Genomic DNA, 12,433 nt, shown 5'->3' on the forward strand with positions numbered 1-12,433 from the left:
TATAAATAACACATGACTTTCTATAATTCATTCGGATCACATTTGAGGTGGTGGGTACCAACCACCTAATAATTTTTCAAAGGAGATACAAATCTTTTAAAAATTGTTGGAATGTTATACAAATATTAATATGTACAATAACAAGAAAATGAAAAAAAATTATTTTGTAATACTCAATAAGAATTTGACTAGTAATATTTGATAGGAAAATAATTCTTGCACCGAATAGTTACAGGAAATTGTTAGACTTACTCTTTAAATTGGTCATTTATGCAAGAAATAAGGAAGTGGAGCTCTCCACTTAGTTGTATTTGATATAAATAGCGAATTAAAAATTTTTCGGTTAGCTCCACTTAGTTATATTTTGTATAGATAGCGAATTAAAAATTATTCCGTTAGGCAATTCAGTACAAGTATTCGGTGTGAGTATTACTACTCTATCCCGTAATGCGAAATGATTGAGAGTTCAATAGTTAGACATTTTCTACTAATTTTATGTGAGTAACTATTAATATCATTATGACATCTTGAATATTAATGATATCAATTCTCACTTACATAAATTAGTTAAATTTAGTCCAACTTTTAAACCAAATCGTTATCCTTTTAGAATTTTACTCAATTACCTACAAAATTAAGTGAATTGAGTAATATGAAATGAATGAAGCATCTGATTCCTGTGTCACGCCCAACTCACCTAATCATGTAAAAAGTCATCTCATTAATACATGATAGGGTTAGAATATCTATATTTGCATGTTTGTAGGATACATTTCTTGCTATTAGTTGTCATTTTGTAGAAAAGCACCACCAATGTTGGCAACCTTTCCTGAGTTTCAAGATTTAAATTGGTAGTATTTTATTGTACCGAAAGATTTCCCAAAATAAAATAATTTATTATTATTTGTAAATAGCAAAACGACAAGGAAGAAGAGCATAATGGGAGGTTACTGGCTAAAAAGCTTCCATTAAGTTTTGGTTTCTTTCCATTAAATCACCTGCTTAACTACTTTTTAAGCTCCAAAAAAAACAAATTCAGACAGGAATCAGATGAATGGCTTCCTAAAAGTGGATATCTGATTTCAGTTTCTGCTTATTATAGAGAGAGAAAGATGTCTGACCTAGAGTTTCTTCTATTTCTTCTTCTATCAATCTTCTCTTTGCTTCTCATCTTCAATCTCATCAACAAAAAGCAAAACAATACTCTCAATCTTCCACCAGGCAACATGGGCTGGCCTTTTATTGGTGAAACCATCGGCTATCTCAAGCCATACACAGCTACTTCAATAGGTGAATTCATGGAGCAACACATATCAAGGTAACTCTTTTCTATATATATATGTACATATATGGTGTGACACACAGAGTGAAATGGAAACATAAGATTCATATAGCCGACTCCAAATAGTTGGAGAAAAACTTGTTCTTGTTGTATTCCACAAGAGCACCAAAACTAATTGAACTTTGAATTAATATGCAGGTTTGGGAAGATTTACAAGTCCAAGTTGTTTGGCGAGCCAACGATAGTCTCGGCAGATGCTGGACTCAATAAATTCATATTACAAAATGAAGGGAAGTTGTTTGAATGCAGCTATCCAAGAAGTATAGGTGGGATACTAGGAAAATGGTCTATGTTGGTTCTAGTTGGTGACATGCATAGAGACATGAGGCTTATCTCTCTCAACTTCTTGAGCAACACTAGGCTCAAGACTCATCTATTACCAGATGTAGAGAAGCATACCTTGTTGGTACTAAGCTCTTGGAAGGAGAATATCACATTTTGTGCTCAAGATGAAGCCAAGAAGGTATGTATATATATTTCCAAACATATATAGTTTCATACCTAGAATATATATATGTGAAACATATATATACTGTATATATAATATGTGTGTACTGATTTGAGAAGTATATTTTTGTAGTTTACTTTTGATTTGATGGCAAAACAAATCATGAGCTTGGATCCAGGAAAGCCTGAGACTGAGAAGCTGAAGAAAGAGTATGTTACTTTCATGAAAGGAGTGGTATCTGCTCCTTTGAACTTGCCTGGAACTGCATACAGAAAGGCCTTACAGGTGACACAAATATATATATATATATATATATATATATATATATATATATATATATATATATATGAAGGAATTAACTAAAGTTAGTATATGATTATGATTTATATAGTTTTATTTATTTTTGGTTTTTGGATTGACAGTCTCGATCGATCATTCTGAAATTTATTGAGTGTAAAATGGAAGAAAGAAGTCAGAAAATGAGAGAGAGGAGTGAGAATTTGGAGGAAAATGATCTTCTTGGATGGGTGTTGAAGAATTCGGACCTTTTTAAAGAGCAAATTCTTGACTTAGTACTAAGCCTGCTCTTTGCTGGCCATGAAACTTCATCAGTTTCCATAGCTTTAGCTATCTACTTCTTGCAAGATTGTCCAAGTGCTGTTCAACAATTGAGAGTAAGCATCGATCACAGAGTATATGTCGATATATATATATATATATATATCTACACTCTTTTTGCTTGTATAAATAGTCCCAGCATTGATATATTACTGTTACATATGTCCATTGAAATTCAGGAAGAACACATTGAAATAGCCAGAGCCAAGAAACAATCAGGAGATACAGAACTGAATTGGGATGATTACAAAAAGATGGAATTTACCCAATGTGTAAGCTCGCTTAATCATCTATAAATTAACTAAAATTGTGACATATATATATATATATATATATATATGACTATTTTTTAACTTAGATTAGTACAGTACGTTTTTTCAATTGATTGCTAATTTTGTACTATATATATATATGTTTGCGAAGGTTATAAGTGAGACGCTGAGGCTTGGTAATGTGGTGAGGTTTCTTCACAGAAAGGCTGTCAAAGATGTTCGGTACAAAGGTATATGGTTGACTGATAGTAGAGTAAATATGAGTAGGACGGCCGGGAATTCGCCGGAATCTGACCCACCTCCAATTAAAAATATATTTTTTTGTGTGAAGGGTATGACATTCCATGTGGGTGGAAAGTGCTTCCAGTGATTGCAGCCGTGCATTTGGATTCTTCACTTTTTGACCAACCTCAACACTTCAATCCGTGGAGATGGCAGGTCTGTCTATTATTAAGCTTCACATATATGCCTTTAATTCATTTGTCTTTTTCTTTCCATTATTACAGTATTTCATTTTAATATTTCACATTTTACTATATAAAATTAATTTTGGTCCAAATGGTGTCATTTTAATGTATCCATATGGAGTGTAGGTATTGAGTCCATCTCACTAGCTTCTTCATTGTAAATGAATGTTATACCAAAAAGTTTTGTATTCTAACAACAATCTAAATACACATAACACACTATAAAATTTGGTATGATAGAGGTTTTAAATCTAAGTAATAAAAACGGAATGCCAACTAAAATTCTTCTTCGTTACTTCCTCTTTTTAATTTCCTTGTAATTATTGGTTTTCATTACATTGCAAGTCAACATGGATAAACTATTTAGTCTTTAAGGTAGGCCATCTGTTGGTCCACCAAATGAACTGTCGTGATCCATGAACTGTCGTGCTAGATCACACTGTACGGACGAGACCCCCACTATGATGTGATGAACTTGTTGGGCACCTCTCTGTGCGTGTGTGGAAGAATTGGGGGCTCGAGATGATTACAGCCCATGTGACGGTGGGGTTGTCACGTGCACGAGTGCTTTGGTGGGTCAGACCAGAACTCTGAAGGACGGTCGTCCATGAAATTTCGAAATTAAAATTTTCATAAATTATGGAATTTTTTAAAACATAAAAAGATAAGGTGCTATGGTCACAAATGGCTATCCGGTACAGTCAGCAGCCCATGCTACCAAAAAAAAAACAAACAAAATCTCTCAAGGCAGCGTAGTAAAAATGCCATTTCCAATCTCAAAATATTTAAAATTTCATTTTCAGCTGTTACAAACTACGAAGATTTTAATTGTCTAGCTCTAATATATAATGTAATTAATTTTAAATTTGATTCGATCCAAACAACCTAGTTTAAATCTTAATATTTGTCCAGGTTATATAATTTATTTTTTAATTAAAGTTTGACCTCTCCGTTAGAGATTTGAAAATTTTGTACGTCAGTACCTAACAAAAAAACAACAAACACACCATGCGTGTTCTTATGCTAACCTTATTGATAGCTCTTTAGAGATTAAGAATGAAATATGTAACCTATGCAGAGGCGCGCGCGCACACACACATATATAATGAGTATAATTTAGTGAAAGTTATGTGGAGACAGATGGATTATTATCTCAAGTATGCAAGCTTCTCATGCACATAATCAGCTAGCATGCCAAAGCCATTTAGTCCTTCAATAGACAAAACTAGCACGTGACATGCCAAAACCATGAAGCCCATGCTTGAGAACACCTCTAGGCTTTAATATCTTTGATAGTAATTTGTTACTCTTCTTTTGCAGATCAATCATGGCTCTACTTCTACTCGCTCAAACATGACAGCAAGTACTAGCTTCATGCCATTCGGAGGAGGACCGCGACTCTGCGCCGGATCTGAATTGGCCAAATTAGAGATGGCTGTATTCATCCACCATTTAGTCCTCAACTACCACTGGGAGTTAGCCGTTGCTGATCAAGCTTTTGCCTTTCCATTTGTGGACTTTCCAAAAGGCCTCCCCATTAGAGTCCAACGCCGCACTTTCATGTGAAAGCAACACTCTACCACAACTTAAAAATGGACCTCAATATTTAAACAAGCTTATTTGACAGTTTAAGACAGGTTTCATGGATTTTCAAACAGTCTAGTGTAAATTGTTTTGACCGTATCTACTTATATATTCATTAAGGTTGGAAGAGACGAGACAAGATACTAAATATTTTGGTACATATCCGGAGTAGTCATTTCATATAAATTTTATTTCTCCTCTGAAACTTATTTGTATGTTTTTTATTTGTATCACTGTAAACCTTTTGTTTTTGTAATTTAATTTGATTTGATGAGTTTGTTGTAATTTGAATGAGTGAATTAGAAATTTCAATCAGTATTCATTATAATGGAGACTAGTGTTTATTGGACATTCCATAACCCTAATCGCATCAATGATATATATTTTTTTCAATTGTACATCCTCGATCTCCACTTCACTGACCATTGCGATGTCTAACATTCATTTTATTTGTCATGCCACCAAATATTGGTCAAAGAAAATAAACACTAGTCACTCACTGTATTCTTGGTGCAGACAGTGATTGGGTGATTTTATCAGATATCTTTTTGGTGTGAAGGTAACAAAGCTGCTGTTCATTTGGGTTAAGAGACCCCTTCTTCTTTGACAATAGGAATCTATGGACCACCTTTTCCATCTCAAAATAGAGGATCCTTAGGACCCTCTACTAACTAGCCAATACACACTTTCATCAAGTTGAAAACCCCTTCTCTAACAATTACATTCACTTGCCACTGTATTCTGTCCAATTGCCCAATTTTGAGGAATAGATTTCAAAAATAACAAGCGGCAACGAATCAAAGAATGGGAAAACAATTTGAAAATCAGCCTTTGTTATGTTCCCTTTCCCTTACCCCGCAATCCGTAGAGGCTACTCTAAATCAGCATTTACAAATATGAAAGGCTCCAGAATTCTGGCATTGTCACAGCAGAGCATGAAAATAACTCTTTAACGTATGTGTTAAGTTCTGATTTCCCGATGTTTGACACAGTAGCAGGCTATGACTTGAACTTCTGATATGAAAAGGATGGGTAAGAAAGCCAACAACGGAGTAGATACCCCTACATCATTGGGACAAAAGAGAGTGACTCAAGTTTGAGGCCCTCCTGGCCAAACTATCCGCTTAGTGTTTTAAAGGCTGAGGCTTGCCTTTGAGCTAAAAATGGCTATATGCTATGACCAGTCATTTGCTATGATTTTGCATAAGCCTAATCGCGCATTAATGATATTTTTTTTTTCTTCCCTCAGTCCTATACTAAATGTTCAGTTTAGAAATTAAATTTTAAAAGGTGATATGACATTAATGCATTGTCCCCTTTTAAAATTGCTAATTTGTTATTAGTGTTGTTATGTACAGTTACAAGTTTGAAATTTTTTAAAAATATAAACGATAATGATATTAATTTCGAACGTCTAAAAATAAAATAATGAACAACTAATACAAGGCAAAATGATACATTCTCTCTTAGGATTGCACTGTTGGTAATTCCACAAATTAATGATGTCGTCAACTATTTATAGGGCATCCTACTACACTTTTCATACTCTACAAAAATTAATCACAGCATCACCTATTTAGAATCATCCTATTTCATTATTGGTGGATCCACAAATTAACAAGGGCCATCACCTATTTATAGGAATCGCCTCCCTAATTATTAACTGGTAGAATACAATGGATAATTAAGATCTACCGTTTAAATTTTTTTATCTAAATATCTAGTCTATAAAATTTTCTACACTTCTAGAATACTCGTACACTTCCAAATCAGTACTCCAATATTTTATAATCGTCTAACTTTCTATACAATACTCTACAATCTTTTCACAAATGTCAAAACTCTCGAAATCAACTTTACTCATCGTGTAAAGTGCTCCTCTTGCGTGTCCACTGCATTACATAACCTCCTTACAAATAATTAGGATTTGTTCTAGATGCCATTCAAACCTTATTTTATTTTATTTTTAACATGATGCCATTCAAACTTGGTGCACCCATTTTAGACATCATTGTACTGATACATGGTAAGTAAATCCTGGCCGTTGGCATTTAGGAAAATTCTCATTAGTTTTAGCATTTAAGTCAAATTCTATTAAATTAACGGTAAACTATTTACTGTTTCTCAATTTGAGATGAAATAATGTATAATTTACCTTGTTCTTCGTATAATTTTTTTTTTAAAAATTATAAAACTAATATTATTTTAAAATTTTGATAATAAAATTCCAACATGTTTTAGAAAATTCCTACACTTTTAAAAAGTGATCACATTACCCCCAATATCTGTATCCGACCAATTAACTGATCTATGAAATGACAAATTTAACCTTACTAAAATATAAAATTAAAAATTAAAAATTATTTATTTAATTTACAAAGATACCCTTTAATATTCTTCTTACCCTCTCTCTAAAACTCTCACCCCTCTCTCTCAAACATAATTTTTGTAATTTTAAATGGTATTTTTATAATTTAAAAAAATGATTTTTAGTTTTTAATTTAAAATTAAAATGTAAGGTTAAATTTGTCATTTTATAGTCCGATTAACGGGTCTTATAGGGATATTAAGGCAATGTGATCACTTTTTAAAGTGTATGAATTTTCTAAAACAAATTTAAATTTTATGATTAAAATTTGAAAGTAATGAAATTTTATGATTTTGAGATTTATTTATTTATTTTTTTTTTCAAGGATGCATTCAAATATGGTTTAGAGGGGCTAAATTGTTTATATAAATCCAGTGGGCCGGAATCAACAGCCTGTCCAGTCTTGTGATGGTCAGAAAATTGAAAGGCCAACTACCCAAGTTCAATGCACTTAATAGATAGAATCAGAATGTTCCGTCTCTCTCTCTCTGTGGTCACCACCATGTTAGGTTTTCTTTCACTTTCCATTGTGCATGCTTTGGGATGTTCTTCATGGGTTTCTTTTGATATCAGATGTTGACCGACCATGCCCTAACTGCACTCTCTACGTGGTCTGTGGAGCTGCACGTTGTGGATTTAAATGCAAGGATATATCTATCTAATAAAACTCTGACAGGAACTTGAGAGAGATTGGGAGTCATCAACACAAGCTCATTTTGCAGCCCTAAACCCTAAACCCTACGACCTATCTATTTATGTCCAACTAATTTGTGTTATAAATTGCCGACACATATGAGAGACACAAATTGGCATTTTGTGCTATAGATGATTTGTATGTGTGCATGAGTGACCTCTTTACATAGTGATATATTTCTTCTCCTTCCAAACCCGAAATTTAGAGGGTTATATTTTCTCCAAAAGTATTGTAAGAGTTGTTTGTCAAAACAATAAAAATAAAAAATAAAAACTGCTTTTAAATTTATAGGGCTTTCAAATCCATTTGCGCGCATAATTACAAACTCCTGAAGCCTTTAATATATATATATATATATATAAATAATAATAATAATAATAAATAAAAACTCCTGAAGCCTTTAAAGGCTAGGTCTCGTTTTTGGAGGACCAGGATGATATAGGCCTCAAAAGATTGGTGTATATTTGCAGACTGGCTGTGTTGTTGTTCTGGATATGTGTTCTTTAATCTAACTGGGCCTTTGACACCTTGTGTCGCCACTCTAGTCACTGATCAGCCCAAGAGGAGCTTAAATAATAATAATAAACTCTATAATACAGCTTTTTAATCCTATTATTTTTAAGAGTGACATTAGTGTTATTTAAAGAGTTTTTTTAAAAAAAATAAATAAATAATAAACAGGCACTTAGGTTGTTCAATGTTTTTTGCACTTTAGATTAGAAACTATTGTTGTTTTGAATCTTTTGATCTTGACAGTTAAGTTTAATTAAAATCGTAATTTGATTCGACATCCTCAAAGAATTGAAAGGTCTCAACGACGCTTGTCAGTAATATAGTCTGACTTGAATCGGACACAAATGAAATGTTATTATACTACTATGATTTTGACTCAATTCTACTAGTAGGCTCAGACCCATGACCACATGGCTTGAACTCACTGAACCTGGGCTCAAGATGTGTGTAGCATGAAGGGGGAAGAAGATATATCTCAATCTAAACCATTAGACTGGGACACAAATAAAAATGTTATTTTACTACTAATATGATTTAAACTCAATCTAAACCATTAGACTCGGACCTGTGATCACATGGTTTGAACCCAATGAGCCTGGGCTCAAGATGGTGGAAGGGAGAAGACTTGTTATTATATTATTAATATGATTTGGACTATATCCAAACCATTGGGCTCCGACCCATGACCACATGGCTTGAATCCACTGAAATTGGACTCTACATGACTGAAGGGAGAAGAAAATATATCTGACTTGGACCTATGAGCGAGCACATGGCAAATTTGGACTCAATATGACAGAAAAGATACAGAATACATATCCGAAATGTAACTAATTCGCCTATTTTTAACACCGTGACGTGGAATGATTTTTCATGAGTATAATTAGTAAAATATGACACTGAAAAAGTTAAATACATGAGTATAATTTGATTTTTTTTTTAAATACGTTATAAAAATTTAAAAAAAGTAAAAATACGAATATGACTATATATACTTATATAATACATTGAATGGAGTAAAAATTCGGACCAAAAAATACACTATACACATTTTAATATTTTCTTATATAACATATGCTTTGTAATAAAAATTATAAATAAAAATCTATGATTCTCCAAAATTACAAACTTACAGTGTTGTACAGTGTATATATATATATATATATATATATATATATATTAGTAAAAGGAACGTGTCATGTATGTGATGAATGTTTTGTAACTGATATAATTTATATTTTCATATATTTTTATTTTGTATTAGAGTTTTAATAAATATTTTATTTGAATTTTATTAGGTAATAATTTTTATATTTTATTTCAATTTTATTTGGTAATAATTTTTAGAGTTTCTATAATTTGAAATGTATTTTGTGTTAGAGTTTTAATAAATATTTTATTTGAATTTTATTATGTAATAATTTTTATATTTTATTTGTATTTTATTAGGTAATAATTTTTAGAGTTTTGAAATATATTTCGTGTTAGAGTTTTAATAAATATTTTATTTGAATTTTATTAGGTAATAATTTTTAGAGTTTTTATAATTTGAAATATATTTGTGTAGCAAGGCAAAAAGAGACTTATATATAGAGAGAGAATAGATTTTTTTAGAAACAACAAATAGATAAAATAGGTAATTTGAATATTATTAGGTAATAATTTTTAGAGTTTTATAGAAACACTTTTTTTTTTAAAGTTTCTATAATTTGAAATATATTTCGTGTTAGAATTTTAATCGATATTTTATTTGAATTTTATTAGGTATTAAGTTTTAGAATTTCTATAAACTACCCTCCATTATTTTAATGACATGTTTGCCCTTATAATGTTACACTTTTATACCCCTTGCATGTAGGGATGGCAACGGGGCGGGTTTGGAGCGGGTTTCTCTAAATCCCGCCCCGCTCCTTTTAATTTTTGTCAAGTCAATGCCCGCCCCGAGACCCGCGACGGGTTGGATTTTCATATCCAACCTCACCCCGTTAGGAAATACTGTGCCCCCGTGCCCGCCCCACTAACAAATTTTTTTCTCCCACTTTTTAGAACTTAAACTCCTGCTATTTAAATGTGCAAAGCCTAGGAATGACACAACATAAATAAAATTATGTATCCTAATATAATAAAAAAAAAAATAACATGCACATAACATAATTCAGAGAACATAATAAACAAAAATAAAAGTTTAATACAACCAAATCACAAGAAGTTCTAAACTCCAATTTCCACCATAACCAAAACAAAAGCAAATTTAATACCAAGTTTACATCCCAAATTAGGATTATAAGAGATAGGTAATTGGGTAAGCCGCTAAAATAACTTATTAATATATATATATATATATTAAATATAGTTATATGCGGGGCGGGGCGGGGCCCCTAGGATATGTATATTGAACCCTTACACGCCCCGTGACCTTCGACGGGTACAAAATTTGTATCTATGTCCGCCCCAACGGTATAACAAGTGTTCCCATATCCGTTATTAACGGGGCGAGACGGGGCGGGGAGGTAAAAATTGACATCCCTACTTGCATGCTTTACACTTCTCTAACCTTCAAAGACCATCATTGTTCTCAGTTCCGGCGACCATCACTAATCCAGTTCCGGCAAGAGCTTGTTGGATTCTAAAGCTCAACCTTCACCCTGGAAATTGCCAAGCTCAACCTTCACTCTGGAATTTGCCGACTTGTAATACCCCTAATTTTAAAATGATAGTCCTGGTATTTTAATTAATTATTTAATTTCATTTTTATTAGTTTAATTGTTTAATTGCTTATTTGTTTGAATTAATTGAATTAATTATTATTATTTGACTTATTTGAATTATATGAATTAATTGTTATTATTTGAATTACTTGAATTAATTGATTAAATTGTTATTATTTGAATTACTTGAATTAATTGATTAAATTTTTTTCTTTTATTATTATTTGTTTTTAATTGAATTATTGTAATTGTTTAATTATTTAAATAAGTTAATTGGATTTAATTAGGATTGTATTATTCTGTTATATTTCACGTTATGGACGACTAGAATTTAACTTAGGATTTTCAATTTCTAATTCTAAGTGGACTAGGGTTTTCAGAGACGCCTATATATATATATATATATATATATATATATATATATATATATATATGATGTTTTTTTAGGGTTTACGACATAAACCATGAACAGAGAGTATTGAGAGACAGAGAGGGAAGTTTGAGAGATAGACAGAGAGGTTCAAGGAGGACGGGGTGGAGTGCTTCCGGGTTGAACCAAGAGCATCAGAGGAGTGGAACGGCATTCTAGGAAGTGGTCGGAAAACTTAGAGATAGAGGTTTAAGATTTCTAAACTGAAATCAGAAGCAAGTCTTATTCTAACTCTTTCCCCTAAACCTGTATTTTGTGCATGCCTAGGTAGACTCCAGGGGTTTAATTAATGTTAAAACAAGTCGTTTATGCATATTTAAATTATATTTAATGTTGTTGAATTAAACTGGGTTGCAAGTTCTTACAGTTTTGTTAACTGATGCATGTTTTGTTTGAGTTTAAGTTTAATTTAATTGGTGACATTGATGCATGTCGATGCTTTATAACTGTTCTGGGACATTGATTAAACATTAGAAAAAGTGTTTAAAAGAATTACAGGGGCCTGGGTATCGCTGAAGGCGTGGAAGACGAAACAGAAATTGCAGAAAGGCTTCAGAGAGTGAGAGAGAGGGCTCCCAAAAGGAGGGAGCAAGCTCCCTCATCAATGGAACCGGCTCTAAGAGGTGTGGAGCCGGCTCCTAGCTGCATAGAGTAGGCTCCCTAAGTTAGAGAGCCGGCTTCCATGCAAAGGAGCAGGTTCTCAACTTGTGAGAGCCTGCTCTCGCCCAAAAGTGCATACCGTTGGTTTTAAGGCGTTGTTTGGATTGTGCAGGGTGTTTCAAATTCGTTTAAACTATTTTAACTGATGTATATGATTCCCATAGACCTGTGAAATATAGGGAAATAATAATTCATAAATGGATTAGGGGTCGGACACTGTAAAATTAGGAAAAAATCCTACATGTTGCACTTTGATTGTTAATCAGCTTATGTGATACCCTCAGATCCGAGATACGGGTTGATCAGGCCCAGGCCCAAATCCGAGGGAA

General features: G+C 32.6%; 1 protein-coding gene across 1 annotated transcript; it reads left to right on the plus strand.

Moving 5' to 3' along the window:
* The first annotated feature begins 853 nt into the window (after window positions 1–853).
* On the plus strand, window positions 854–5,016 carry LOC132285159 (cholesterol 22-monohydroxylase CYP90B51-like). Its single transcript, XM_059787328.1, has 8 exons — window positions 854–1,318; window positions 1,481–1,805; window positions 1,923–2,075; window positions 2,213–2,464; window positions 2,588–2,680; window positions 2,832–2,910; window positions 3,012–3,118; window positions 4,468–5,016. Exons 1-8 carry the CDS (start codon window positions 1,113–1,115, stop codon window positions 4,711–4,713), a joined length of 1,461 nt encoding a protein of 486 aa, XP_059643311.1. The 5' UTR covers window positions 854–1,112; the 3' UTR covers window positions 4,714–5,016.
* Window positions 5,017–12,433: the final 7,417 nt, after the last annotated feature.

Source organism: Cornus florida, unplaced genomic scaffold (assembly GCF_030987335.1).
Source record: "Cornus florida cultivar Cherokee Brave unplaced genomic scaffold, ASM3098733v1 CherokeeBrave_3.0.0_Hap2_Chr11, whole genome shotgun sequence".
Lineage (NCBI taxonomy): Eukaryota > Viridiplantae > Streptophyta > Magnoliopsida > Cornales > Cornaceae > Cornus > Cornus florida.

Bases quoted from the DNA above. Each gene is read 5' to 3' on its own strand.
- LOC132285159 (XM_059787328.1), top strand. From the start codon at position 1,113: ATGTCTGACCTAGAGTTTCTTCTATTTCTTCTTCTATCAATCTTCTCT. The intron at 1,319-1,480 runs GTAACTCTTTTC...ATTAATATGCAG, and splicing joins ATGGAGCAACACATATCAAG to GTTTGGGAAGATTTACAAGT. The intron at 2,076-2,212 runs GTGACACAAATA...TTGGATTGACAG, and splicing joins CATACAGAAAGGCCTTACAG to TCTCGATCGATCATTCTGAA.